This window comes from Miniopterus natalensis, chromosome 8 (genome assembly GCF_054644295.1).
Source record: "Miniopterus natalensis isolate mMinNat1 chromosome 8, mMinNat1.hap1, whole genome shotgun sequence".
In the NCBI taxonomy this organism is placed as follows: domain Eukaryota; kingdom Metazoa; phylum Chordata; class Mammalia; order Chiroptera; family Miniopteridae; genus Miniopterus; species Miniopterus natalensis.
The window spans coordinates 1198779-1223472 of record NC_142088.1 but is presented as its reverse complement, the minus strand read 5'-3'; the positions used below and the strand labels follow the sequence as shown (position 1 = coordinate 1223472).

Genomic DNA, 24694 nt, shown 5'->3' with positions numbered 1-24694 from the left:
GCCCGCTGTCCCGCTCGGGAGTCTGGTGGCCCCGCAGGCTTGCCAGGCAGAAAGGGCCAGGCCACGTGGCTGCAGCGGAAAGCCCGGTGGAGCCGGGCCGTGCATTGCTGACATGCTGAAAAGGTCTTTGGAAAACTGAAGCTAAAATTCTAGTCTGACGATTGGTCAGAAGTTTAAACAGGAGCCACCCAGCCCACTGTCGCGAGCGGCCTCTCCACACCGGCCACGGAGGCAGACAGCACCCTGCGGAACTCCGGGTGCGGCAGGGCCCCTGCGCCACGAGACAGCCCAGGTCGCTGCTCGCGTGACGCTCTTTCTGAAAATAAACGCTGATGGCAGCAGTCTGTGCGCCACAAAAAACTGTCGCTGTACAAACAAACAAGAGAGAAAACAATAAAAAACTCTTTGAAAGTTAAAAAATGTACAAGAATTTAGAAAGGAAAAGTTTGGACATTATGACCATTCAGAAAACTGCTAAATGGTGAGAAAAAAACATGAAATTCATAAAACAATGCTTATTCAGGACATTTCTGTGAAAAATTCATATAAAAATCAACAGCAAATTTATAGTCTTTGCTATAAAAACTCATCAGGTACATATGTATGTGGAGCGGAAGGGGCCGTTAGAAAATAATTAAAACAAAATGCAAACCTGTGGCAGTTGCCAGTGGCGAGTATGTTGGCGATCCGAAATCGACCCCATCTGGACTCCAAACTGCACGAGTTCAAACTACACCCCTTCCCAAAGCACCTGGTGGCTAGTTCGCAAGTCGGTCATTCCCAGGGACCTTGACAACCTGCATTTATTTTATATATATATATATATATATATATATATATATTTCTTCTATAAATGCATTATAAATATTTTATCAAGATTTCGTAAGAATCAAGTTTCTTAGCTCGGGATACATTGGAATATATATTATACATATATATATTTATTTATACCTAAAATTTAAGCAATACTTCATGCTACTTGCTTTTAATGAAAAGCATTCCAACCGTAACACTGAGGTGGCCGAGGTCATGCTTCAACCGATGGAGATGCTCAAAGGTATGTGACGTACGAGAAAAGAACACTTTGGATTCATTTAAAATTTGTTGGACTTCAAAACCCCAACAGTATTTGCCACTTTCTGGGAACTACGTCCACGCTCCTTACACAGCAATAAAGCCAACGCGGGCGGCAGGTCCGGAGCCGCGGCGGCACAGGGGCCCCAGCCCCGCGGGCACTGCCGGCCCACCAGCCCAGGACACTGTCCTGTCCCTTCCTGCTGTTTGTTTTTTCTTAAGGCAATGTTCCTCAGACTTCAGAAAACCCAGCCACAAAAACCCTCCAGTGCAGTAAAAAAAAGGCACAAACTCGCATCTTCCGATGGCTTCGAGGCAGCAACGCCGGCTCCTGCAGGCTCACGCCCGCTTCTGTCCACTCTGTCCCTCACCCGGCTGCAACCCCACGGACTCCCCTCGGTCAGAGGCAGGCCAGAGCCGTGGAAAACGTCCTCTTAAAAGCAAGCTGCGAGGTGAGTGGTTTGCGTGGAGACGAGCTGTGGGTAACCCACCCTCAGACTTTGAGCACCGGTCTGATCGCGTGTCTGTTGTTAGTCTTTGATTTTCATTTTCTTTCCCTCGCATCAACGAGGTCAGGCGGCTCTGCCGCGAGCTGCGCGGGCTTCCTCCCCTGGCGGTGCCCCTCTCGGGGCCGTGGGCGGCCCGGTGCCCTGCGTGTCGGCATCTGCTCATCCCGGCGTCTGTCTCGGGTCAGGTAAGGCTGCCCTGCCCGGTGAGACCCGGGGTCTGGGCCCCCGGTGCCTGCGGACTCTGCGAGAACGCCTGGCAGGATGCAGAGAAACAGCAACTTTTCTTGGCAGAGCTTCAAGACAGACAGACAAACACGAGTCGCAGCCACGGGCGAGGCTACAGGGGCGGCTCCTCTTCCATGGGCTCCTCCTCGGGCCTGGGCAGCGCCCCGGGGGAGGGCAGACAGGCACAAGGCAGAAGAAAGGACGCACAGAGGATTAGCCACAGCACCTCGGGGCCTCTCTGCCGTCACCCGCCCTCTTCCTCCCACCCTCCCCCACAGGCCGCCCACCTCCAGCTCCAGGCTCCTGACCAGGTGTCACGGGGCCACCTGCTCAGGGTGAACCACCCGCCTGGTCCACAGGGTCTCCTACACTGGCGGGCTCTAGAGTCGCACGGGGACGCCTGCCCCCCAGCCCCGGTGCCCTTCGAGGGCCAGTGCAGAGAAGCCTCCGCTCGCCCTCAGAACGCATCCCCTGCATGCGGGGCCACAGGCCGGGCCATGCGGGGCTCACCTCTTCTCGGCGGGATTCACATCCACGGACAGTGAGGCCATGGCGGTGACGGTCTCGGCTTCCTCATTCTCGCGCTTCTGGGCCTCGACCAGGGAGTAGGCCACGGTGCACGGCAGGCGCTGCAGGGAGCGCCAGTACTGGCCTGGGCGAGGGAAGCCCTGGGTTACTGACTCCACGGCAGGGGCCCAGCAGGCTCTCCGTGGCCCTGGCCCCTCACCCCTGGAGCAGGCCTGTCACCCAGTGCTGGGGGGGGTGGTCCCATATGGATTCTCCAAGATGACAGGGGTGTCCCTATGGGGCCTGGGTGAGGGGACCAGGCAGGAAGGGATGGGCATGGCCCAGAGTTAGCCTCTCAGTGCTTCCTGGTGCCCAGGGGCTTCTCATGAGGCAGAGGACAGTTCTGAGGCCAGGAACCCAACACTCGTGCAGGGCACACAGGTGGGACCTGGTTTCCACCCACCTAGTCGGACAGTCTCCACGATTTGGGTCATCCTAAGGACCCAGGACAAACTGAGCTTTGTAACAAGAACAGGGGTGTTACCAGATCACCTGAGACAGGTGTTACCCGCTGGCAAGAGTCACCTTCTGTGTGCCAGCTTCCTTGGTCCCCAGGACCTGCCTTTTGAGGGGCAGGGCTAGGAAATAGGGGGCCCTGCACCCTCCCCCACTGGAGTGTGTCCAGACGGGAGGCCTGGCCCTGACGACTTACTGTGGATCTCAATGACCTTCTCCATGGACCGGACGGCATTGGCATTGGGCCGCTGCTGTAAAACCTTTTCTGGGAGAGGATCGGGCTGCAAAAGACACGCGACTGAATGTGAGTAAGAAACGTCCGTAACCCGGGCGTCACAGCGGCTGCTCGCAGCTGGTCCTGCGTCTCGGGCACACTTGCTGACACTGAGGAGAAGGCGACTCTAACACCAGGCGGGGCTTCGGGTTTGTCACATGAGCTCTTGTCACATGAACAGACTTGTTTTCCTTAGGGCACCTTCCTCAGGAAACTCTCAGGTGTACTTGGTCCCCATGCACAGGACAACAGATGGTGTCCTGGAGGGGCCGGTGAGACCTCAGCTCGAGACCAGGGGAACAACTGTTACCTTTGGAAATAACGTGTTCACACGCCTGGCATTTTAATGAGGACACTGGACCGTCCCGGCCACAGTATCCCCCGGTAATGGGGGAGGGCGAACAGAAGGGAGGGAGGGAGCGGAACAGGAGAAGCCTCTGCTCCAGGTGGGTCCCTGAGTGCTGGTGCAGGTGACGGGACACACGCAGGTAGCCGGAGGCCTGGGACAGCCAGAGTGGCTGCAGCGGGTGGACCAGGAACACACATGGGAGCGGCTACCGAAGAAACGGTCTGAGTGCAGCTGAGGCTGCAGAAGGTGCCTGCTTATCGCCTCAGGCCCCGGGGGCGGGGGCCCTTATCACAGGGCCCACGCTGAGGGTGTCCAGGTCTGACCAGTGCATTGACCCTCAGCTCAGGAGGGGTCAGGACCCACGACGACAAATTACAAGGAAACCCACATCCAGGCACATCAGCGTGAACCTGCGGAAAGTTCTCACAGCAGCCGGAGGAAACAGTCAATCGTTCAAGGAGCCGCATCGCCGGGGCGCCGCTTCACGGCCCAGGAGCAGGAAGACGGCGGGCGACACCCTCCGCGTGCCGAGTGACAACCCAGGGCCGTGAGCCCCGCCAACCCCCATCAACAGTGAGGGTGAAACAAAGGCCTTAGAGCAACACCCTGGGAGGGTCGCACACCGTCCTTCCCAAGGGAAGCGGCTGTGTGGGGGAAGAACCATCCGGCAGCCTGAGAAGCCACAAGCGAGGAGCAAGGGACACAGCACAGGCGCAGGACGGCCAGACAGACGGGCCGGCCGCCAGCAGCGACACCAGTCAGTGAGGCCAAAGGGAAGGGGGAAGCGGGAAGAAACAGCACCTGCCTGCCCACGCCCTGTGCGCTGTCCGCAACGCTCCTGAAACACGTCTATGAGACTCTTCACGGTCAGTGGTCACCGACCGTCACATACGAAGCAGAACCGCCACATAAACGGCTCTTGGGAGCAGCACGGACCTCGGCGGCCAGGCTGCTCTCCGGCCGTAGGCCCTGCCCCTGCCTAACGCCCCCCAGAGCCACCCTGCCTGGCGGCCGCACTGGCCACAGCTGTCCGCCCGCTGTGTGCGCCAAGTCGTCCAACACGCCATACATCAACCTCATCAAAGGCCACACGGGGCAGAGGAGCGGGGCTCCGTCCAACTTTTTTGCATTAAAAAGATTTTAAGAGGCCTTGATAAACCTGCGCTTCCTGCGTTTTGATGTGTGTAAGTGAGCGCGCTGGGAAGTGGGGACAGGCGTCGGTCGAAAGCTCAGGTCTCTATTGTTATTTTAAAGTAACTAGAAGAATCAAAAGGTTTAGGGCGGTTTAAATACATAAGTCGGTTGCCTTTTAACTTTGGCAAAAAAGGGAGGAGATTGTTTTATGTGAAGAAAGAGCACATGAAATTCTGTGGACACTTTAAAAAGGAACCTGGCGTTTTACTCGGGAGCGTTCAAGCACATCGTAACCAGCTGACCAGACACGAGAGGCACTGGGACCTCTGATCTACTTGTGACCCGGCCTGAAGGGAACACCAGCCACGACAAGGGGGCCGGGGAGCGGGGGCTGGCTCGAGTGCCACGAGGCACGTGGTTAAAACTGCTCGCAGGGAGCCAGGACCACTCCTCTCCCCGCCAGCCCTGAGCTCTCGCCGTGACTGCAGCCCCAGGGAGCGTGCTGGGTCAACCCACACCAAGGACATTGCTCACTCAGTCCACTCTCCTCAGGACTGGCCTGAGCAGGGCACAGAGCCATAGCCTTCCTCCAAGGTACCCACTCCCTAGGGTCACCTGGCCCGGTTCCCCTCACAGAGGACACACACGCAGCTTTCTATGGGCCCAGCCCCACATCAGGTCACTGTCACAGTAGCTGGGTGGGGCCCGGAGCTGGGTGCAGACCTCACCTTTGCTTTCCAAATACCACCGCCATCTCTGACTCCCCTGAGCCTGGCAGGACACTGGCCATACCCTCCTCCTGCCCACAGCCCACCTTCTGTCAGTTCATACAAGTTACGGGGTGACGTGGCCTGGGAACAGCTCGAGGACGGAGTGCGGTGTCACTTACGGGGACCTCTCTACAACTGGCCGCCCATCACAGCCTGGGGGATGCTCAAGTTCACAGGAAGCTTGCAGCCCCTGCTCAAAGCCCCACCCGACCTCTCCCCACACGCCTCATGGGACCGGTTGGCTGTTTCCCAGCTGGGGGTCTAGGAAGGCAGCCTTGGGAATGGCCAGGATGGGCTCCAGTGACCATCTCCTGGAGGAGGTCTCTCGGTTGCTCAGCTCCACAGGGTCCGACGCTGTTTGGAAGGAGCCCCACTGAGCAGTGAATGTACAAGGGTGTTGCACCTAAGATGGGCCTTAACAGGAGCCTTGTGGTCTTGGTGTTGGCCAGCAGGGGGGCGAGGGTGGACGTGGAGACAGCACCCTGACTGGACACCTACGCTCCAACCTGACTGAGAAGTGTGGTGAGGGAGGGGGTCCCAGGGATGGCAGGGGACAGGGGCCCAGCCCCTCCCTATGTGGTCGGGCCTGTGATCTAGGGCACCCACCCGAGCCCGGCAAACACCAGTCAGCTCGTTTCCAGGACCGTGTGACATCACAGCAACAAGAAAAGCTGCAGTGGGGGGTCTTGAACCTGCTCCATAAACCTCTGATGGGCTCAGGGGAGAGGTGCAGCCACATGTCCAAAGACCTGTGGGTGGATTTAGTTTCAGGAAGTTTGGCTGCTCAGCGGGCTGGACCTCGTACCCTCCCTGAAGGCACACCCTGCCCTGCCCTGGCCCACATCGGCCTGGAGTGCAGCTTTCCAGGGGCTCTCCTCAAATCCTCAAAGTCCCCTGCCCTGATCCAGACCCTTGAGCCCCATTGGTGCAGTCACTGCATTTCCCTGATCGTGTTCTGTGGCCTTGGTGGGGACACGGTGCAGAGCCGGCCCTGGGTGTCTGTGCACCCAGGAGGCGGAGGCCTCTCCCCCAGCCCTGAGACCTGCACTGTGTTGCCCCTCCAGGAGCCTGCCTTAATCTCCGGGGAACTGACGTCTCTGGAGGAAGAACCTGAGTCCTCTCCAGGTGACCCCCATACCAAGGTGAGCACCTTCAAAATACAGGATCCTGAGCCTTCGTTTTAAGAGGAAGGGTTCCTGGAGATCATTTTGCTCACCTCCTTGCGGCACAAACAAGCAGCTGTGTCAGATGTGTAGCCTGCTGAGTGGGGGTGGGGGTGGCATCACACACTGTGAGGGAAGCCAAATAAATGCCCACACAGGCCTGGGCCTGAGCCTGCACGCAGCTCCCGCGGCCTCCGGTGTGCCTACCTCATTTCCCAGCAAAGCAGAAACACATGCTTCTGAGGCGTCACAAATGGCTGTGAGGTCGTGGCCCCCCTCCAGGGCCAGGACGATCCGGCCACCAGCCAAGCCCATCAGCTGCTTCGTCAGGTACCCGAAACCTGCAACGGGAAACGGGAGATGCAAGTGGAGGGCAGGGCAGGCGCAGGGTGGGCGTGGGCCACGGCTGGCAGCAGATCAAAGCGCCCAGAGCACATCACATCACATCACAGGACAGACCCGGGGCCGGCACACCACCGCTCATAATGGAAGCCAGGCTCAACTGCAGTAAATCCGTCGTGGAATCTGGACGGGACCCCACTTGATCTGTGTGGTTGCGGTTCCAGGGCTTTGATTTCATAATGCCGCAAATCACCCCATCGGGGGGCAGGGAGGGGCCACGGGAGGAGGCCCTCAGCTCTCACATGGGGACCAGAGGCCAGGAAGCAGGGGTGCCCAGAGCAGGGCAGCTGTGGGCAGCCGCAGGGGGCTCAGCAGTGTCCATCCGAGGCCCAGGGCTTCTGGTCAGTGAGTGTGCTGGGCACACACACATACACTCTGGCACATACATCAACGCTGCATGTGCCCCCCCAGGACTCTGGCAGCCACGTCTGGAGCGTCTGGTTTTCATCAATAGCCATGTTCCCTCTGCTGCACCCACGTCACCCTCCCACGGGCAGAATCGCCTGACGGGTAATGATAATTACCACCCTCGGCCAGAACAGCCTGACATTTATTAAAGAGCCAGTGAGAACCTTGCCACACCGGTCAGCAGCCCATCACCAGCTGGCCTTCAGCAGACTGGGCCCCCGCTGGGGGAGCTCCCTGGCAGCTGTGGGCACTGTGAGGCCACAACCATCCAAAGCCTTGGTTTGTCTCTGGTGGAAACAGGGACGTGGGCTTCCAGGCTGCTGTGAAGACTACATGAGGCTCAGCCTGGTCACTTCCTCTCCACTAAATTGCACTGCCCGGCTCGGGGGTCTGAGGCCCCAGGTGGGAGCACGGCCACGCCAGCACTGTCCTTTGCTTCCCTCTTTCCTCCCTGGTGACCCATACTCTGTGGGAGGGGAGACAGACAGGTTCTCCTTGGCCAACTGCACCCACAGGGTCAGCACAAGGGACCCCCCAGGAAGCCCTCAGAGAATCCCAGGACCTCGACTACTGTGACAACCACAGTGGTGGGAGGCGGTGGCCAGGCAGGGGTGGGGGCACCCAGGGCCTTTCTGCGGACCAGGGCCCTACACCAGGAGGTCTCTGATGTGGCAGCTGTGACAACAGAAGCAGAGGCCCTGCCTGGTGGGAGGGCGGTTTCCACAGGATTCCCTCCCATAGCAGAAGCAGGGCTGTCATCTAATGCAAACCCTTCAAGCCCATAATATGGGGCTCCCTGCTCTCTCCAGCTTGGAGCTGAACCTGTTCTCAGCTACTCCCCTCCATATGGGCGACAGCCATCAGCTCTCAGTTGTATTGGAGATCTGGACCCCGGAGGTGGCCTTCGTGCTCCCAGCTAAGCACGAGTACCCCAGTCAGCACCTGGGGACTGCAAGACCTCCAGCAGGGAGTGCCTGCGGCCTCCTGGTCCCCACCATCCGCTGACCTCTTTGTTTTCCAGAGCTGCCCACACTGTCATGTCTCTGGTGAGAGGTCACTGAAGGGAAGGCATAAGACACAGAGCACAGCTGGTCACAGACACAGCAGGTCCCAGGAAAGATCCTGCAAACCTGACTTACATTTGGCAGAGAGGTTGTAGCCGCCCAGAGGCGTGGGGTGGCCCTCCACGGCGTCGAAGCCGGCTGACACCAGCACCATGTCCGGGGCAAACTCATTCGCGATCGGCATGACCACCATTCTGCAAAGGGCAGGAGAAGGCGACTCTGAGGAGCTGAGGACACAGCTGTGGAGCAGGGCTGCTTGGTCACTGACCGCACCTGCCCAGCTCCCCTCAAGGTTCGTGGGCCGAGGGCTCCCAAGGGAGCTGGATCCAGTCTGACAGCTGACGTGAGAGTTCACAGTATCTAAAAAGTCCAAACCAACAAGCCCGGTGTGAACGCTCAGTGCCAGCTACGCACAGGTGGCCCAGCAGGCGGCCGTCTCTGCGGACTGTGAGGTATCTGTGCCCCAGCACCAGGTGCACCACAGGGGAAGTGGAGCCCACTGCCAGGGCTGCTCAGGGCCCTCCCCAAAGGTGTGGGCAGCTCTGCTCACCTCACACTGGCCCTGATTCAAAGTGGGCAGCCATGCCCCCAGCACTGGGGGCCCAGGGCCAAGTGTAGCTGAGGAGGTGGGAGAGCCCTTGAGCAGCCCTGGCCCCAGGGGAGCCCTTCTGCCTGTTCCACTCACCCCGAGGGCCAGGGCAGCAACACATGACTGACCGTAGGCACACCTGCACCGGGTTAGTTAAAAAACTCTACATTAAGATTTTCAGAAGGAAAACTGATGGTCACGTTTAAGATAACTGAGGTCGGGGTTACGTCACACCAGGGAAACGAGGAAAACGGTCTACCCAGAAAAACCAGGAAAAACACTCCTTAACACAAAAGCGCCACCTGGGAGCCTGCAGTGCAATTAGGTCAGCATGTCCAGTAAGCATGTGTTTTGTGTTCCGAGTAACTATTACAATCGGAAGCCCAGCAGTGGCATCTGTCATCCAAGCTTATTTATGTGACTTGGAATTAATCACCACGGACTCCACGACCCCCTTCCCGTCTTGGTGAACGGGTGGGTGAGGTGAGCAGGACCACAGGTGCAGGGGGTCTCTGCAGACTCCCCGCCCGTCCCGCTGGGCAAGTCCAGCGTTCACAATTCCTCCGTCTGCTTCTCGGAGCCGCTCAACCCAGTTTCTGCTGCACCAAAGGGTTGCTCGGGCTCCTGCAGCACCCCCAGTACCAAGCCCAGCGGCTCAGCCCTGAGCCCCAGTTCCCTTCACTCAGAGCTTCGGAGGACCTTGCGGGAGGCGGTCACAGGCACCGGGTACGGGCTATGGTCCCTTCCACATAGCAGAGCCCTTTATCACACAATGAAAACCGCCACATAAGTCAGTAGAGCCAACTCCACAAAGCACCGACTTCGCCCAAGGACCCGGAAAAGCTCCCAGAGAGCGTCCTCTGCCCGGAGCAACCCTGGATGGCAACCCCACCGAGAAGCCCCGGGGTCTCTGGTGGGAGAAGAGATGAAAACCCACCACCCGTCTCCGCAGGACCAGCCACTCGGGAACAAGCACGCCTGGTGCTGAGGGGCCCCCAGGCGGCGCCTCCTGCAGCAGAGTGTGGGCCGCGTGACCCAGCTGCCACCCATTCTCGTCGGGCTGAGCATCTGCCACAGAAGCAGGTCCCAGCTGCTGAGATACTCGCTCCAGGAACCTCATGCTGGGAAGTCATGGCAGGCGGCCGGCTGGCTTTCCTCTCTCCAAGGCGGATTGCAGTTCACTAGCTTCCTCAGGACGCCCCCTGCACAAGCCTTTTAGGGTCTGCACCTCAGGCACCGTCCATCAGGGCCAAGGAACAAACATGGATCGGACGGGGCTTGGCTAGTTTTCAGTCACCTGGTCAGAGCCCCTGGACACTCGACTATCAGGGTCATGGTCAAGCTCCCTGGGCCATAGACACACACACAGGCGGGTTTGCATCTGGACTGGCTGCTGCAAGATCGCCTGGGTCCCCTAACACTGGTCTCAGTGGCTACACCACCTGCTGTAGCCCTGTGGTCCCCGTGTGAGCCACCTGAGGGGGCAGGCACTGTGTGGATCACCTGTTCTATCCCCACCACTGCCCAGGGCACGTAAAAGGCCGGCTGAACACGAGACAGCCCAACTCTGAGTTTCTAGCTTACATCTTCTGCTTCTAAAATCACTGCGGAACATCCTCAGGTAAAATTCAGAGACATGTTGAAGAGACGCGGAGAGAACTTGGAGCGTCAGGGATATTTGAGCCCAACAGGACAGTTAGAAAGAAGCAGAACACACCCCATGGGTGTGACAAAAGTCAAAGGCACCGCAATCTTACACCACCCCTGGAAGGCAGGGAAGGCGACGTGACCTGCCTGCCGTTCAACTGCTAGGCCACTGCAGTCACTGCTTTGGGATTTGCAGGTCCCCTGATACCTCTGAGACACTGTGTCACACTGAATCCAAACCACGATTTCGGAGCAGGGACAATCCTGTTTCACTGCCTCAACGCTGACAGGCGGACCTGCTCGGCTGCCAGATGCAGGTGAGTGAGGGGTTAAGGAAAGTGCACCAGGATCTCCTGCAGCCCCAGCCCCCCTTAGCTCCTCAGCCCACTTCAAAGCCTCACCCCACTGGTTTGAATTAGACCCCTTTTCTCCTACGAGCCTCCAGCCCAGGAGAAAGCGCGGCTGCTCCTGGATTTCATTAGGGCGCTCTCCTTATCTTCTCTGCATCGCAGGCTTGATCTCCTGAAATGCAACGTGGCAGGCGGGGTCTGGACACCGCGCTCCCTCCAAGGCACGCACTGTCCGCGGGGCCCCAGGGGAGCAGCACAGAAGAAAGGGGAAAGCGGATCCTCACCCTCTTCCCCATCCGATCAATGCACAGGGAACCATAAATTGTAAACTTCAAAGTGCTATTTTACATTAAAATCAATAAAAAAAAACCCTGAAACAATTTTCCTTTTCAAAGAAGCTATTTGAGCTTAAGAGGCTCATTTGATAAGGTATCATCATGTACACACTTGGCAGAAGATTAAAACAGAATGTCGACAGCGGCTCCGAGGGAAAGGTTCATCTTAAAGGCTGGCAGGGGAGCGGCCGCCTTCCAGGGGCCCCGGCTGCCCCCCATCCCGCCCGCCACCAATGATCCGCCAGAGGAGGAGCCGGCACGTCAGCCCATCCGCCCAGGAATGAGCACCCAGGAAACTGACACGGGCTTCGGGGCCAATCCCGGCAAATCCAGCCAGAAAAAACGGTCGGAAAGAGCGCCACCTGCTCTCACCCCTTCTAACCTGTTTAAAGGAAGCTCTGCCTTTTCTGCCTGCACCAGGTTTGCCAGGTTGTGCCTTGGTCCCTGGGTGGGACCCACATTCACTTGGTCCCTGGGTTCACAACCCTCATGGTGGCAACTGGACATTTCCAAAGGAGCCTCCTGAGATGCCGGTGCTCAGGCGGGAGGGGACAGTTACTCCAGTGGCTGCTCCACACATGCAGTGACAGCCCAGATGGGGGCACCACACGGGTTCAGACTTCATGAAGCTGGTACTTAACGGTGCACATGAGCACATCCTCCTGTGTTGGACCTGGAGCCGCCTCCTCTCCTAAACTAGGCAGAGCAATTATCAAAATTCCACTATATCTGATGGAGTAAGAAGGAACATTGCAATTAAGCTGATGAGACCACAGGGAAAAGTGATCAGTGAGATCCCACAGGGGACTGGCTCCTGTTCTCAGACCCATCCCATCGTTGGAGTAGCTAACCGAAGGCCTCTCCCTCGCAGGCCCCCACAAGCACGCTGACACTGGGGTTAGGACCCCGTTTTGAGGCAAGCGAGGGGTCACATGACCCCTCCTCCCCAGTTCTCATTGGAGATGGAAGCAGAATCCCCAGCAAAGCTTCCGCAGGTGTGTCCTTCAGGGAACCTCAGGCTCCAGAGAGGGAGGTGGAGAGAAAGTCACTGGAGATGCCGTGGGCACTAACTCCTGGGGCTTTCTAACGAAGGCTGAGAGTGGTCAGACTTCACCAGCAAATGAGAGTCTCCTCCTCCCCCCGAGGGCCTGCCCCACCCTGAGCTGTGCCTTCTGCCATTTTTAAGTCAACAAGGAGGCCGCCTGCATTGCAGGAACTACCTCAGTGTGGCCCAAATCAAAGCAGAAATCAGAATTTGATGACAAAAGCAAACACTAAATGTGGGAACTCACTCTGGGCTCAGTTTAGGGCCCAGAGTAAGGAGGGCAAATGCAGGACTGGGGAGCCCTTCCAGTTACCAACAAAGGAGGGACGTTTATTTGTTTCCTGTCTTTTCACAGCAGTTTCTGAAAGCAATGTCAGGAGACTGCAGCCTTCCAGATTTGAGCACCTCTCGTTAACACACCTCCCGACACCTTGCATGGAACCACCAGGAACCAAAGCACACAGCCAGGGGTACTGCAGACAAAGGCCAGCAGACAGCCTCAAAGATCCCCCCTTCAGCTTGAAGGAGGAACTGAGACCCTGCCCCAGGGCCCCAAGCCTCGCCCTTTCTGTAAGGTGCCCCTGGGGGGACGCACGCTGGAGGGTCCTCCTGAGAGGGGTCTGGGTGCTCATGAAGGAAGGTAAGGGTCAAAGAAACAGGAGCTGGGATGTGGGGGTGGAGTTCTGTGAGGTCCCCAAATGTCCATGGACAGGAAGCCCGGACACTTACCTGAAGGCTGCCAAGTACTCTGCATCTCCCATGGGGGGGTCGAGGCCACCAGTAAAAGCCATGTTGACGTTGAAGCCCACGCCCGGCCCTGTGCCCACCTGCGGGGAGGAGAGAAGCACATGTCAGGCCCTTGCAGGGCTGGCCCCAGTGGCCTCACAGCAGAGCTGTGGCTGTGTTCCTCACAAGCTGTCACTGTCCCCACAACCTTCGGGTTGACTCAGACGACGGCACGTTTTCACAAAATTCAGGCTCCCATCCGGCCCACCTGACCTGTGGGTGTTGTGGGGCTGCCCTTTCCCTGGGCCCTGGGGGACCTGCCACTCTGGGCTGAGGGACAGGCACAGACCAGCCGAGGGCCACAGCGAATGCTGCAGACGGGGCTGCCCTTGCAGCTTCCTCCCAGGAAGTAAGGTCTGGAGGCGGGTGGGCTGGGGCTCTGCTCAGAGGGCGGGCAGGCCTGTGGCCCCGGCGCCCACTGTGTGGCACCGCGGGTGAGAGCATAGCACAGGCAGCCTGCCTGAGGGGCTGGACAGCAGCCACGCGGAGGGACACCCCGCTCCCGCTCAGCAGCACCTCCGTCTGCCCAGACAGGGATGGAACGCGGTCTCCAGGCTTTTGTTTGCATGACAGATAACATCAGGCCGCCGTGCACACATGGGATGGCATTCAGGCTGCCTGCCTCGTCACCTCCTGTGGTTTCCACGAGTGGGCAGCCCTTGCTTCTGCCTGCAATCTGCCCTCTCATCTCCAAGGTGGCCCTGCCTTGACCTCCTCCCGAAGTCCCCCACCACTGGGAGGCCCCACTCACCTCGTCAGGTGCCCCACTGCCAGGGAAGAAGTTGCCGTCATCGTAGCGGTGCAACGAGACGTAGAGGACGCTGGGGTCGCTGTAGAAGGCCTGCTGGGTCCCGTTTCCGTGGTGCACATCCTGAGTAGAGAGCAGGCTCAGTGCTGGGCTGGGCCAGGATGTCCCCTGGGCACAGTTACCCAGCACCCCAACCAGGCACTGACTGCATGGGGATGCCAGCTGCTGTCCCCTGGGAGTCGGACAGAGGGGCCGAGGGACTAGAAGGAAGAGGCCGTCCTGTGTTGGAGCTCTAGCACCAGGGCGGACCGCAGGCTTTAACAAGGACAAAAGGCTGGCATTTCAACCCTGCCTGGAGGCGATTTTCCAGGTCATTTAATTTCCTGCCCAGCCATGTCTGTGAAAAGTAAGCCATTGCCTCCCCCCTCTGTCCAGGGTGCTCGCTTTCCACAAGTACAAGGTGTCAGCCCTGTGCCTGACACTGGGACATGGCAGGAGACCACCTTACAGGGCAGAGTGGCAGGTGCACAAGGCACACAGCATAGCAGGCCCAGGTCCCAAACTAAATCGACAAACCACTTCTAACCACAACACTAGGTGGCTGGGCTTCCTCCAGGACCTAGGACCCACTTTCTCGGGTCGGACTGTGAGGGTCACTGGGACTGGGGGGAGGCAGGGGCTGCTTCCACAGCCCCTGTGCGCACAAGGGGCTGCTAGCATGTTAGCGACTGGGACCAGAGAACCGCCAGTATCTTTCTCTTCTTTGTAAAAGTCATCTGTGCTCACTGTAGAAAACGTGGGACCTCGGTAAGCAAGGGGCCATGAGAAACAAACACCTGATCCAGCCACCAGGAGCCACGGCTGCTGCGCAGCAGGCAGCAGGTGCCCCGCCTGCCCTGTGGGACGTGGCGGCACACGCCTCTGCAGCGCGCCCCGGAGGTCCCGTCGGGCCCCCAGCTTCCGCCAAGCGCTGCGGCTGTGCCTGCGTGGCGGACACGGCTTCAGCCCTGCGCCGCATGAATCCCACGGGACGCCCTGCATCGCACTTGTTGCCTCCCCAGCATTTCTGGTGACCCCGCAGGAGCAGCTGAGGGCTCAGGGACACGGGCGCTGGGAGTGCTGGAGCCCGTGACTTGCGGTGCTGGTCATGCCGCCGCGGCCACCTACACACCCTGACTTCATGGCCGCGCCCACACCCAGGAGCTCGCTGGGTATCCTGGGTTGTGTTTGGTCTTTCCCATCCACACTGAGGACTCTGCATTACAAATGATACTCCCGCCCGATGTACCTGATTCTTTCCTTCAGAATTATGATAAAATTAACGATAAACACGAAAGAGAATACCCCTCCCACCCCCCTCTATGGACACCTTGACGACCACTGCATGCATGAGAGCCCTGACTCTGTCTGTGAAGCTCGGGGTCCCGGTGTTTTTAACCAGAGCTCGCCCTCTGGGCACCGGGTGTGAGGCTGCCGGAAGATGGGAAAGGAGACTGAAGATGGGTCTTGGGTGCCGAGGCAAGAGGAGCATTTGCTCAGGAGTGAGGCCGAGCGACGCAGCCCACTGATGAAGGGGTGACGTGGGCGCACTCAGACAGAGGCACGCGGTACAGGAGCACGTCTCCTCCTAAACCTGCCTCCCAGCCAGGCTTTGCCAGGGTCACCCTTGACCACAGCACATTTCTAGCATTTCAGGAACCCGATTATTGGCAGGACCAGCTGGCCGAAGCTGTGAAACAGACCCACAACAGGTCTGGGCTCCTATCTGCTGCATCTTTGAGTTCCAGAAGCTAAGGTCCCCAAGTCTAAATGTGTGAGGAGGCAGAAATGCCTGCCACCTCCCTCCACACAGTCACTGTCTTCCTGCGGGAATCACAGCTCCCCTAGCCCTGCCCAGGGGAGCACAGCCCCTTACCCAGTCCACTGGTCCTGTCCCAGCCCTGCCCAGGGGAGCACAGCCCCTTACCCAGTCCACTGGCCCTGTCCCAGCCCTGCCTGGGGACAGTGGCCCCTTACCCAGTCCACGATGAGTGTCTTGCTCACATGCAGTCTTTGCTGGAGAAGCTTGGCTGCCACGGCCACAGAATTGAAGTAGCAGAAGCCCCTGCAGGTGAAATGCAGGAAAAATACGGGTCTGGATCAGTTTTGTGTTTTTAATATTTTAAAATTGATTTTTAGAGAGAGAGGAAAGGAGAGAGAAACATCCATGTGAGAGCGAAGCATCGACGGGCTGCCTTCTGCACATGCCCTACTGGGGATCGAGTCCACAACCTGAACATGTGCCCTGACCAGGAGTCGAGCCAGGAACCTTTTGGTTCACAGAGAGACGGTGAACCACTGAGCCACACCCACTAGGGCTGGATCATTGTTTACACAACTTGCAACAGAACCATGGGGAGTCTTAAGAGGCTCTGGTGAATGCAGTTTCCAATCAAGCAGTTTGAGAACCTTGCTTGATGCTTATGATTGACGGACACACAGCCTCCTGTGTGCAGGTCAGGCTCCCTGTCAGAAAATCCACTTCACTTTGTACCAACATCTCACTCTTACTGCCTCTCGAGACACTATGGGCCACAGAACACAGACGTGGCCTCTTTCAGTTGCTCACTGCCCGTCTTTCCACGTTCTAAGCCACACGGCGACGATGGTTACAGACACCCCAGGGCCTGCAATTCCAGAGTGTTATTTAAAAGCAAGAAAAGACAAGAAAGAGAATTCGTGTCAGAACAAAGCTCTTCCCAGCCTCGCTCTCCCTGTGCCAGGATTTCCAGGGCCCAGCGGCCTGGCTATGCTGCTCCTAGAATCCAGACTACAGTCCGGGAGACCCCCTTTCCCAGGATGCGTGGCTGTAGCTCATGCACTGAAAACAGCCCTGTCACCCACAGCAGGCATCTGAGTTCACCACTCGGAATATCTAACACTGAGGTTCCAACGAGAGGTCACTCAGCACTGAGACAGGCCCTGCTCCCTGGTGGCCTGGAGTGAGTGCTCTGGGCCATAGGGCAGCCAGTGACTTCTCGGGGAGGTTGCCAAGACTCCAACCCATAGCCATGCCACTCTTCCTACATGGAGACAATTCCTTCTGAGCCTCTACTCTGACCCGCACTCCAGATTTGAAATGACAGAGGATCCTCTGGGCATCATGGCTCAGTCTGTGGCCCCGCCATGGTCTAGTGGCTTCAAGAAGGCTTTGCCCCCTCCCGCCCCCCGCAATTCCTGGCCCCACCTGACAGGGCTGTCCCCAAGTCCTTGCTTTGCCAGGTCACAAACCACACCTCATGCCTCAAGGCGCAGCCCCAACGTCACCCTCCTCCTAACTCACTGGGCTGTGTCCCAGTGGGGAGCCCACGGTGCTCACTGGGGTGCTTCCCAGGCCCTGAAGGCCGGCACCTCACCCCCAGGCAGTAGAGGTGCTCTGCTCAGCACCTGAGACCGAGTAAGTCCTTGTGACCTCGCCCCAGGGAGTGTGCACCAGTCACTGGCTCTCCACGAACATGACGGACAGGGGACAATTCACACACCACATGTGCCACCTCGGCCACCACCTTAGATGTGCATGGAGCCAGCAGAATTCAGAACTCGGAACAGTCCAGAGAGCTGGTTGTGTGGTGACCACCCTGGGACCTCCACCTCGTCACTACCAACTGTCAGCAGTTACCCGAGAGGCCGTTTGAAAACAAGCAGGGGGTGTGAACACTCAGTGATGAAGATGTGCCAGGGGCTCATCTGTTCAATGTAAGTTTCCTCTCCCAATTTTTTCAACAAACTTAACAGCTGGAAGACTTCTCTAGACTGATTCTGTGGATTCCTTTCCTTCTGTTCCCTTCTCCAGTTCATCTCTTCACCACAACCATCAGTGGTTAGTCACTCGCGCTAGACCGGGGACGCACGGCACTGGTGCACACAGCACATTCCACAGCACAGGAGGGCGGGCAGGTGGCAACTCAGCCTTTTAAGGAGTCAGACACCAGCCCCTCCCCGCCCGCAGGGCCCGCTGTGTCTACTTACATGGGCGTGCTCTCCTCCGCGTGATGTCCTGGAGGTCGGACCACAGCAAAACCGTTCTACACGGGACACGAGACAGGTGGGGGGAACAGGGAGGAAAGATGGGTTTCACATCAGTGAGAACATTGTACAGATGGAATGGTCAGCAGATTCAGAGGGCATGCGAGGACGTAGATTCATGTGGCACCCAGGGCACAGACAGGGACAGGATAAAGGGCTGGTTGCAGCATTGCGGAGACAGCCAGTCACTTCTTTTAGTCTACAGGTGATCGCAGTTACTTAGGGGAAGTTGTCCCTGACTTTCTACCTTTGCCAGTCTGCTGGCCAGGGTGGACGCTGCTCAGTGTGGGAATCTGGGAGGGCTGGAGAGAACCCTCAGCCTCCTCTGACTGGGACAGTCCCCCTAGGAAGCAACCTGATGGGGACCCTGGATGCAGATGAAATGGAAGGGGCTTGGCTGTGGGGCAGATGTCATGCCCCAGTTTGGCCTTGACATGAAGGTCTGTCATTATCACTGTGGCTCAGTGCACAGGGGAATGGGCGGTGTGGAAAACAAGCCCATCAGTACTGGGAAGAAATGCCTCAGAGGCTGGAGGGAGCCGCATACACCCCACCTTCTATTAGGACCTCTAGGTCAGGTATGCTTTAAAGAACCGTCCACTTTAAAGATGCTCTGTGGCTGCTGTATACAATGTAGACACGGCACAGGAGTATACACTGCACAGGATGTATACCCTATACAATGTACACACTGCACAGGATGTATACCCTATACAATGTACACACTGCACAGGATGTATACCCTATACAATGTACACACCGCACAGGATGTATACCCTATACAATGTACACACTGCACAGGATGTATACCCTATACAATGTACACACTGCACAGGATGTATACCCTATACAATGTACACACTGCACAGGATGTATACCCTATACAATGTACACACTGCACAGGATGTATACCCTATACAATGTACACACTGCACAGGATGTATACCCTATACAATGTACACACCGCACAGGATGTATACCCTATACAATGTACACACCGCACAGGATGTATACCCTATACAATGTACACACTGCACAGGATGTATACTTTATACAATGTACACACTGCACAGGATGTATACACTGTATGTGATGCATATGCTGCATAAAAATGGTTCCCACAAGCATCTCTTGGTCTCACCAGCAACAGGAAGCTATGTGGTCAAGGTCTGTACCAGTTCCAAGGTCCAGCTGACCATCCACAACTGGGCTGTGGGCAGTGGTTGTGTGGCCTGCCACAGAGACCACCTCAGGGAGGGGCACACTCTCGTGAGATCCTCCGGCATACTCAGTAGTGCAGACCCACCTCCCTGCATACAGACCCTGTGCAGAGGTGCTCAGAGTGCAGACAGCAGACCCTGGGGTCCCTGTGTCCCTCTGGGGGTAGCTGTTATAATGACCCTAACCTCTCCCACTGTGCAGATACACTGGTGGGCCCGCTGACAGTCACAGCAGGAACTCAGGCACCCACAGGCAGTGTGATCTTTACCACACATTTGGGGGAAAAGGCAGAATGTCCTTTATGAAGCAGTAAAACGTATCGATCTCATCGACTCTTGACCCTGAGCACACCCCGTCAGTGTCCGTGTGGGGAAGCGGAGGCCGAGAGCAGTTCTGCCTGACCCGAGTGTGGGTGCTCCCCACTGGAGCACTGGCTTTCCTTGGAAGCACTGCCCAAAAAGTGCTGTTCACTCTGGTGAACCGACTTCCTCAAAAATAAACCAAGTGAGCCGCCACCCGGGGAAACGGCTCAGAGGTATCCATCAGAGCTAAGATCTGAGTGTTCAAGCGAAATGAGCGGTCTGGGGAACCTGCTTGGCCCCATGAGTTCCCCACTCCTCCAGCACTCAGAACACTGTCCCAATGAAGTCAGTGCTAACTGTGCAATGAGTATCCACAACTGCCTCAAAAAGCTACTGAAACACCCCTCCCTTCCCAATTCCGTGTCTGTGTGAGGCAGACTTTCTTCAAACAAAACAGCACGTACCAGAGAGCATGCGAAAGCGGCTGCAAGAACCCAGCTGACCTACCAAGCCAGATATTTTCAAGGTCATAAATGTGGGCCCACGACCCTGAGGACGGCTACGCGATGTTTTCACAGATGTGGGAAATGTCCCCTTGATTCACAGTGGCTGACAGAACAGGGTCCCCTCTCTGTGCCTCGTAGTGCCTGTCTAGAGGGGGAGTCGCAGTGGCTGTACTCCCGTCCCCCAGAAATGTCCAGGCAGGTTCCTGCTAGGAGCCCATCTCCACTGCGTGCTCACTGACCTTCAGTTCCCCGGTGGCGACCTTGAAGACCAGCTCCACCACGCAGCCCACAGCCAGGCGGGCAGCCCCAGACGAGTGCACCTCGTTCCATATGGTGTCGCTGTCCACCTGCGGAAGCAACACGCAGCCGTGAGACCTCACCTGGGCGCTGCCTCGGAAGCAAAGCCTCGCACCACAGCCTGTCTCCTCCTCGCACATCACAGAACGTACCCGCCGGTTCCTGAAGATGAGCCAAAAACCCTGAGCAAGGAGACCAGAGGCTGCACCAGCAGCGTGCCGGGCTCACCCTGGGGGAGCGTCACTATTTCCGCAGGTGCTCTGACACACCTGAAGCTGAGTGACCACATCAAGGCCACCTAGTCAGCTCCTGCTTTTTTTTTTTTACTCCAACTGCAGTTGAGTTATCCTAATAATTAGCAAAATGAAATCTGAAAATTAGAGGTCTATCCAAATTACGACCTTATTTTGTGCTGAATTTAATCAGAAGCACCGAATACTGGATACATGGCACAGGGATGGAGGCATGGAGTGGGGCCAGGGAAGGGACGGTCTCTGGGAACATCCTGGTGGACTGTGCGCCACCCTCTGCTCAGGTGATGGCACGTCTGCCTGTTCGCTGCTCCACTGCAAACAACGTGTGTGTGGCACAGACACGTCAGGGATTTACCTGTGTTGGCTTATTGAGATTTCTTAAGCCCTGGCTAGGGCCAGGATGAAGCAGGTAGCCCCTGGGTGCTGCTCAAGGGCGCTGAGCCCCGTCCACAGGAGCCTCGGCCACACATCCTGCTGCCCTACTGGGGGACGCAGCCCAGTGAAGGTCTGAGCTGTGAGGTAACAGGACTGTCTGCCTTTAACAGCATCTGGAGTCTGTGAGGACTCTCCTCCCCAAGCTCCCCTCCCGAGCGCTGGGGGCTCTGGGACTTGAGACAGCCCAGCAGCTGCACACAGAGGCGCTGCTGCAAATGGGCCTGCCCCTCCCGGCAGGTGAGTGCAGGGCACAGGCTCCTGCCCCTCCGACAACACCTCTGACCATCATGGAGGCAGGTGGACTTCTCTCAAGGAAGCCTTGAAGCTGTGTCTCCAAAGCCAGACGACTTAAAGTAAAATGCGTGTCCGAGGCATTCAAGTCACAGCCTGTGTGCTGCCCCATGAGGGTTATTCTCACAATGGCCGAACATCGATGTTCTTTAAAGTTTCCAAATGTTAGAGAATGTTGTGCACCCCCCCCCAACTTTGACACTCGACTTCTAAGGCTCGGCTTGGTTCTAGGTCACACTGCTCTGCCGTCACAGGCACCATCGGACCCAGCTGTCTGCACCAAGCCTCGGTTGCGGACCAGCCTCAGCAAAATTGAAGGTGACAGCCTTGCCCGAGAGCCAGCAGGGCAGCCACCAGCCAGCTGCCTGTGGCTCCAGGAGGATGCCACTGCCGCGGGCGGGCCAGCCCTGAGGCTACTCCTCTGAGGGCCGAAGGCAGTTTGAGCAAATCCACTCAGGTTATTTCTCTTCTACAGGCGAAGATTTGGGCTTTAGGGCCAAGTAACCAGTGCAGGAGGGAGAGTGAACCAACATGCCGTGAGCTCTGAAGGTCTGTGCTCTGCTCTCCTGCCCACCCTGGGTCCTGTAACACCTGCCCAGAGCCAGGGACAGCCCCCAGCCCCACCTCAGGACCCTAGGACCTGCCATTGCTTCAGGGCCGGCCCTCCAGCTGCTGGCTGGCAGCCTCGTGGACCGGCCTGGGCTGGTGGGGCCACAGTCTCAAGTTCCAGAAGCATGAGGTTCCGGAAAGGAGCAAGGCTTGGACAGGGGGCCTGTAGGGAGGTGGCCCTGCAACTATTAATTCAGGGGCAGGACCACTGCACACTTCCCTACAGCGATGACAGAGCGGACATTCCCACAGGGAATGGGGTGCATGGACAGGGGAGCCCCAGGCCAGTCAGGCAGGGGACCCACCAAGTCGATGGGAGACCTGTAACAATCGGGAGGTGAGCAAAGCAGTTTCTTTTACTTGGTTTGAAAAAGTGACCCAATTTAATCTCTAATAGTCAAGGAAGGAGGAGTTAGACCCTAAATGTTAACTTGAAGTAACTCAGGAAAGACCCAGCAGCCACTCCTCACTGCTTCATCACCCACACCGGGGCCCCCAGGGTCTGCTGGGCTTCCTGACGCCCTCCGGGGCTGGTCCCTGATGTGGGAGGAGTCTCAGGCCCAGGAGGCTGCGGCTGCACCAGCGACTCACTGAGAGCCTGGGCAGGGGGCTGCATGGTGGGCTCTGCCTTCCTCGTACAGGTAATTATGGAAACAATGGAAAGACATGCCCTGTGGTTCACACTTTCAGCTAATTTCCCCACAGGCTCCCCTCTCCCAGCCCATGCGGAGGGATCTCCGTATCCGGCTGGAGAGTATCCGGTGCCTGGATGTGAGCTGGGCGCTGGTCAGCCTGCGGTCAGATCTGGACTCACACTGGGGAGGGGCGCCTGGCTCGAGGTCCTACTCAGCTTTCATTTGCAAATTATAAGTCCTGCCTTGCCGGTGCTGGCTGCAGGGCTGTGCGAATCCAAACCTTTTCAAGTCTGGCCAGAAATTTGCCCTGAATTAAGAGACTGCAGCCTACTTGCGATTCAGAATGAGGCAGCTCTAGGAGGCCTGGTGGATGAATGAACACTGCCGACTCCCTTTCTGACGAGGTAATTTTCAAAGCAGCGATTTTTGTAAAGACTCAGGAAGAAAACAATTTTGTTTCATTTCCATAACAGAATCCAGACCTGGGGCCTCACCCGCGATCTGTAATTACACACACACCCGGCCCCTGTGCAGTTTCAGCTGATGGCTTTGTTGTCCATTTGGTCGTTTCCCGGGCCGCCAGGGCTTCATGGCCAGCAGTTCGCCGGAAGGAGGCATGGCCTCACCAAAACTGCAGCTCTGTTTCCCCCCCCACCCTCCTTCATCCAAGTGGGTGGGGGCTGGGAACCCCTTCTTATTAATGAGGCCCTGGCTGGAGACCCAACCTTCCCTGCACTGAGGGAGGCTGCACCCACACCAGAAAGTCCTCCCAGTTCAACGCCCACGTTAATACGCAGCCCCCTAAATGTCTCCCTGACCAGACCTGCTTAAAGGCATTGTCCCTGTTGGAAAAGCAGTGAACACACCCAGCCCGCAGCTTTGCGAACTTCTCGTGGCCCCTGAATATCACAGTTCTACACTCCGAGCTCCACTGGGGCTTGGGGTTGGAAATTGGGACAGGACCCACATGCCTGCCAAGTAATGTCTTTGCCACCTGAGTTGGGACAAGCGGACTTCGGTCTGCAGCTAGGACACCAGCCCGCACACCTGATCCTGTTTCCTAAGATGAGCCGAGGCTGGCAGACGACCCTATCCAGGAAGGTGCCCGAGTCCAGTCATCAAACGCTTACAGGCTCACGGGGCCTTTGAAGTCACATGTGTGAGCAGTGGGCAGCCCGGCTGCCAGCCCGTTTATGGAAAACACCTGGCAGCCATTATCCACTCTGGAGAGCGAGAGGCAGTTTCTGTGACCACTGAGACCCCGAGAACAAACAGGACATTATTTACACATTAAAGAAATACTTACCCCGACACCGCCACAGGGCAGCCTGACAAACATGGACGTCAGCGAGCCTGTGGGAGAGGGAGAGCCAAGGTCAGAGGGCCAAGGTCACAGGGCACTGGCTGCACCGAGCACAGTGCGGCTCTGGAAATGCTGCAGGTTCCTAAAGGGCACCGGCCCCATGGACACCATCACATACCCACCGAGGGCAGCCTGGTTCCCAAGGACAACTGTACCCCATGTGGACTGTGGTAAGGGTGGCACCTGGTGCACAACTGGTCCTGGGCCTGCGGGACCCTCCTCATGGGGCGGGGGAGGCACCCACGGGTGGGCTTTGCTTCCAGCCAGAGCTCGTGCACCTTGCATGACACGGCCCCATGCTCCTGAAGGCTGCGTCTGAGCAAACCTCACTGTCATCTGACCTGACCGGCTCCACAGTGAGACTCACCACTGTCCCTAATGCTGGTTCAAGTCCTAAGGCGCCAGCAGCCCCTAGCTATAAACGAGGGAAAGGAACGAGAATACACTGAAACCTTCAGACACAGGCATCTTTCTAGAATGTGGAGAGACAAGCCCATCCCCGCTGACAAACGTTTTAAGTCCGCTTGGCTGGAGCATGAAGCTGGCCATCTGGGAAGGCCTGCCCAGCCCCAGGACACAGGAGCCAGCCTCTGCAACCCTTACCTGGTCACTGCCATTGGAAGACGACCACCCGACTTCCAGGAACACCCGGGAGGGTGACTGACCAGCCCCCTCAGATGTCCGCAGTGCACTCCAGCCCAGATGAGCTGTGTCCCTGCTACACAGGCCCAGGAATTTGTGGACTCAGAAGAGGAGGAGAAGCCACCCAGCCATGTTTAAACTTCATTAGGGTCAGGTGAACATCTGAGATGACCACCAGC

The 24694-nt window shown here is 57.5% G+C and overlaps 1 protein-coding gene across 1 annotated transcript in view; it reads right to left on the bottom strand.

Moving 5' to 3' along the window:
- Positions 1-827: 827 nt before the first annotated feature.
- The window catches only part of HDAC4 (histone deacetylase 4), a 176275-nt gene continuing 152408 nt past the window's right edge, over positions 828-24694 (bottom strand). The window contains exons 17-27 of the mRNA XM_087819475.1: positions 23817-23863; positions 20229-20336; positions 17904-17959; positions 15912-15999; positions 13899-14018; positions 13091-13188; positions 8471-8589; positions 6729-6862; positions 3028-3112; positions 2319-2460; positions 828-1960 (exon numbers count right to left, since the gene is read on the bottom strand). Coding sequence (XP_087675601.1) covers positions 1921-1960; positions 2319-2460; positions 3028-3112; positions 6729-6862; positions 8471-8589; positions 13091-13188; positions 13899-14018; positions 15912-15999; positions 17904-17959; positions 20229-20336; positions 23817-23863 — 1037 coding nt within the window. The 3' untranslated portion in view covers positions 828-1920. The remainder of the gene's footprint in view (positions 1961-2318; positions 2461-3027; positions 3113-6728; positions 6863-8470; positions 8590-13090; positions 13189-13898; positions 14019-15911; positions 16000-17903; positions 17960-20228; positions 20337-23816; positions 23864-24694) is intronic.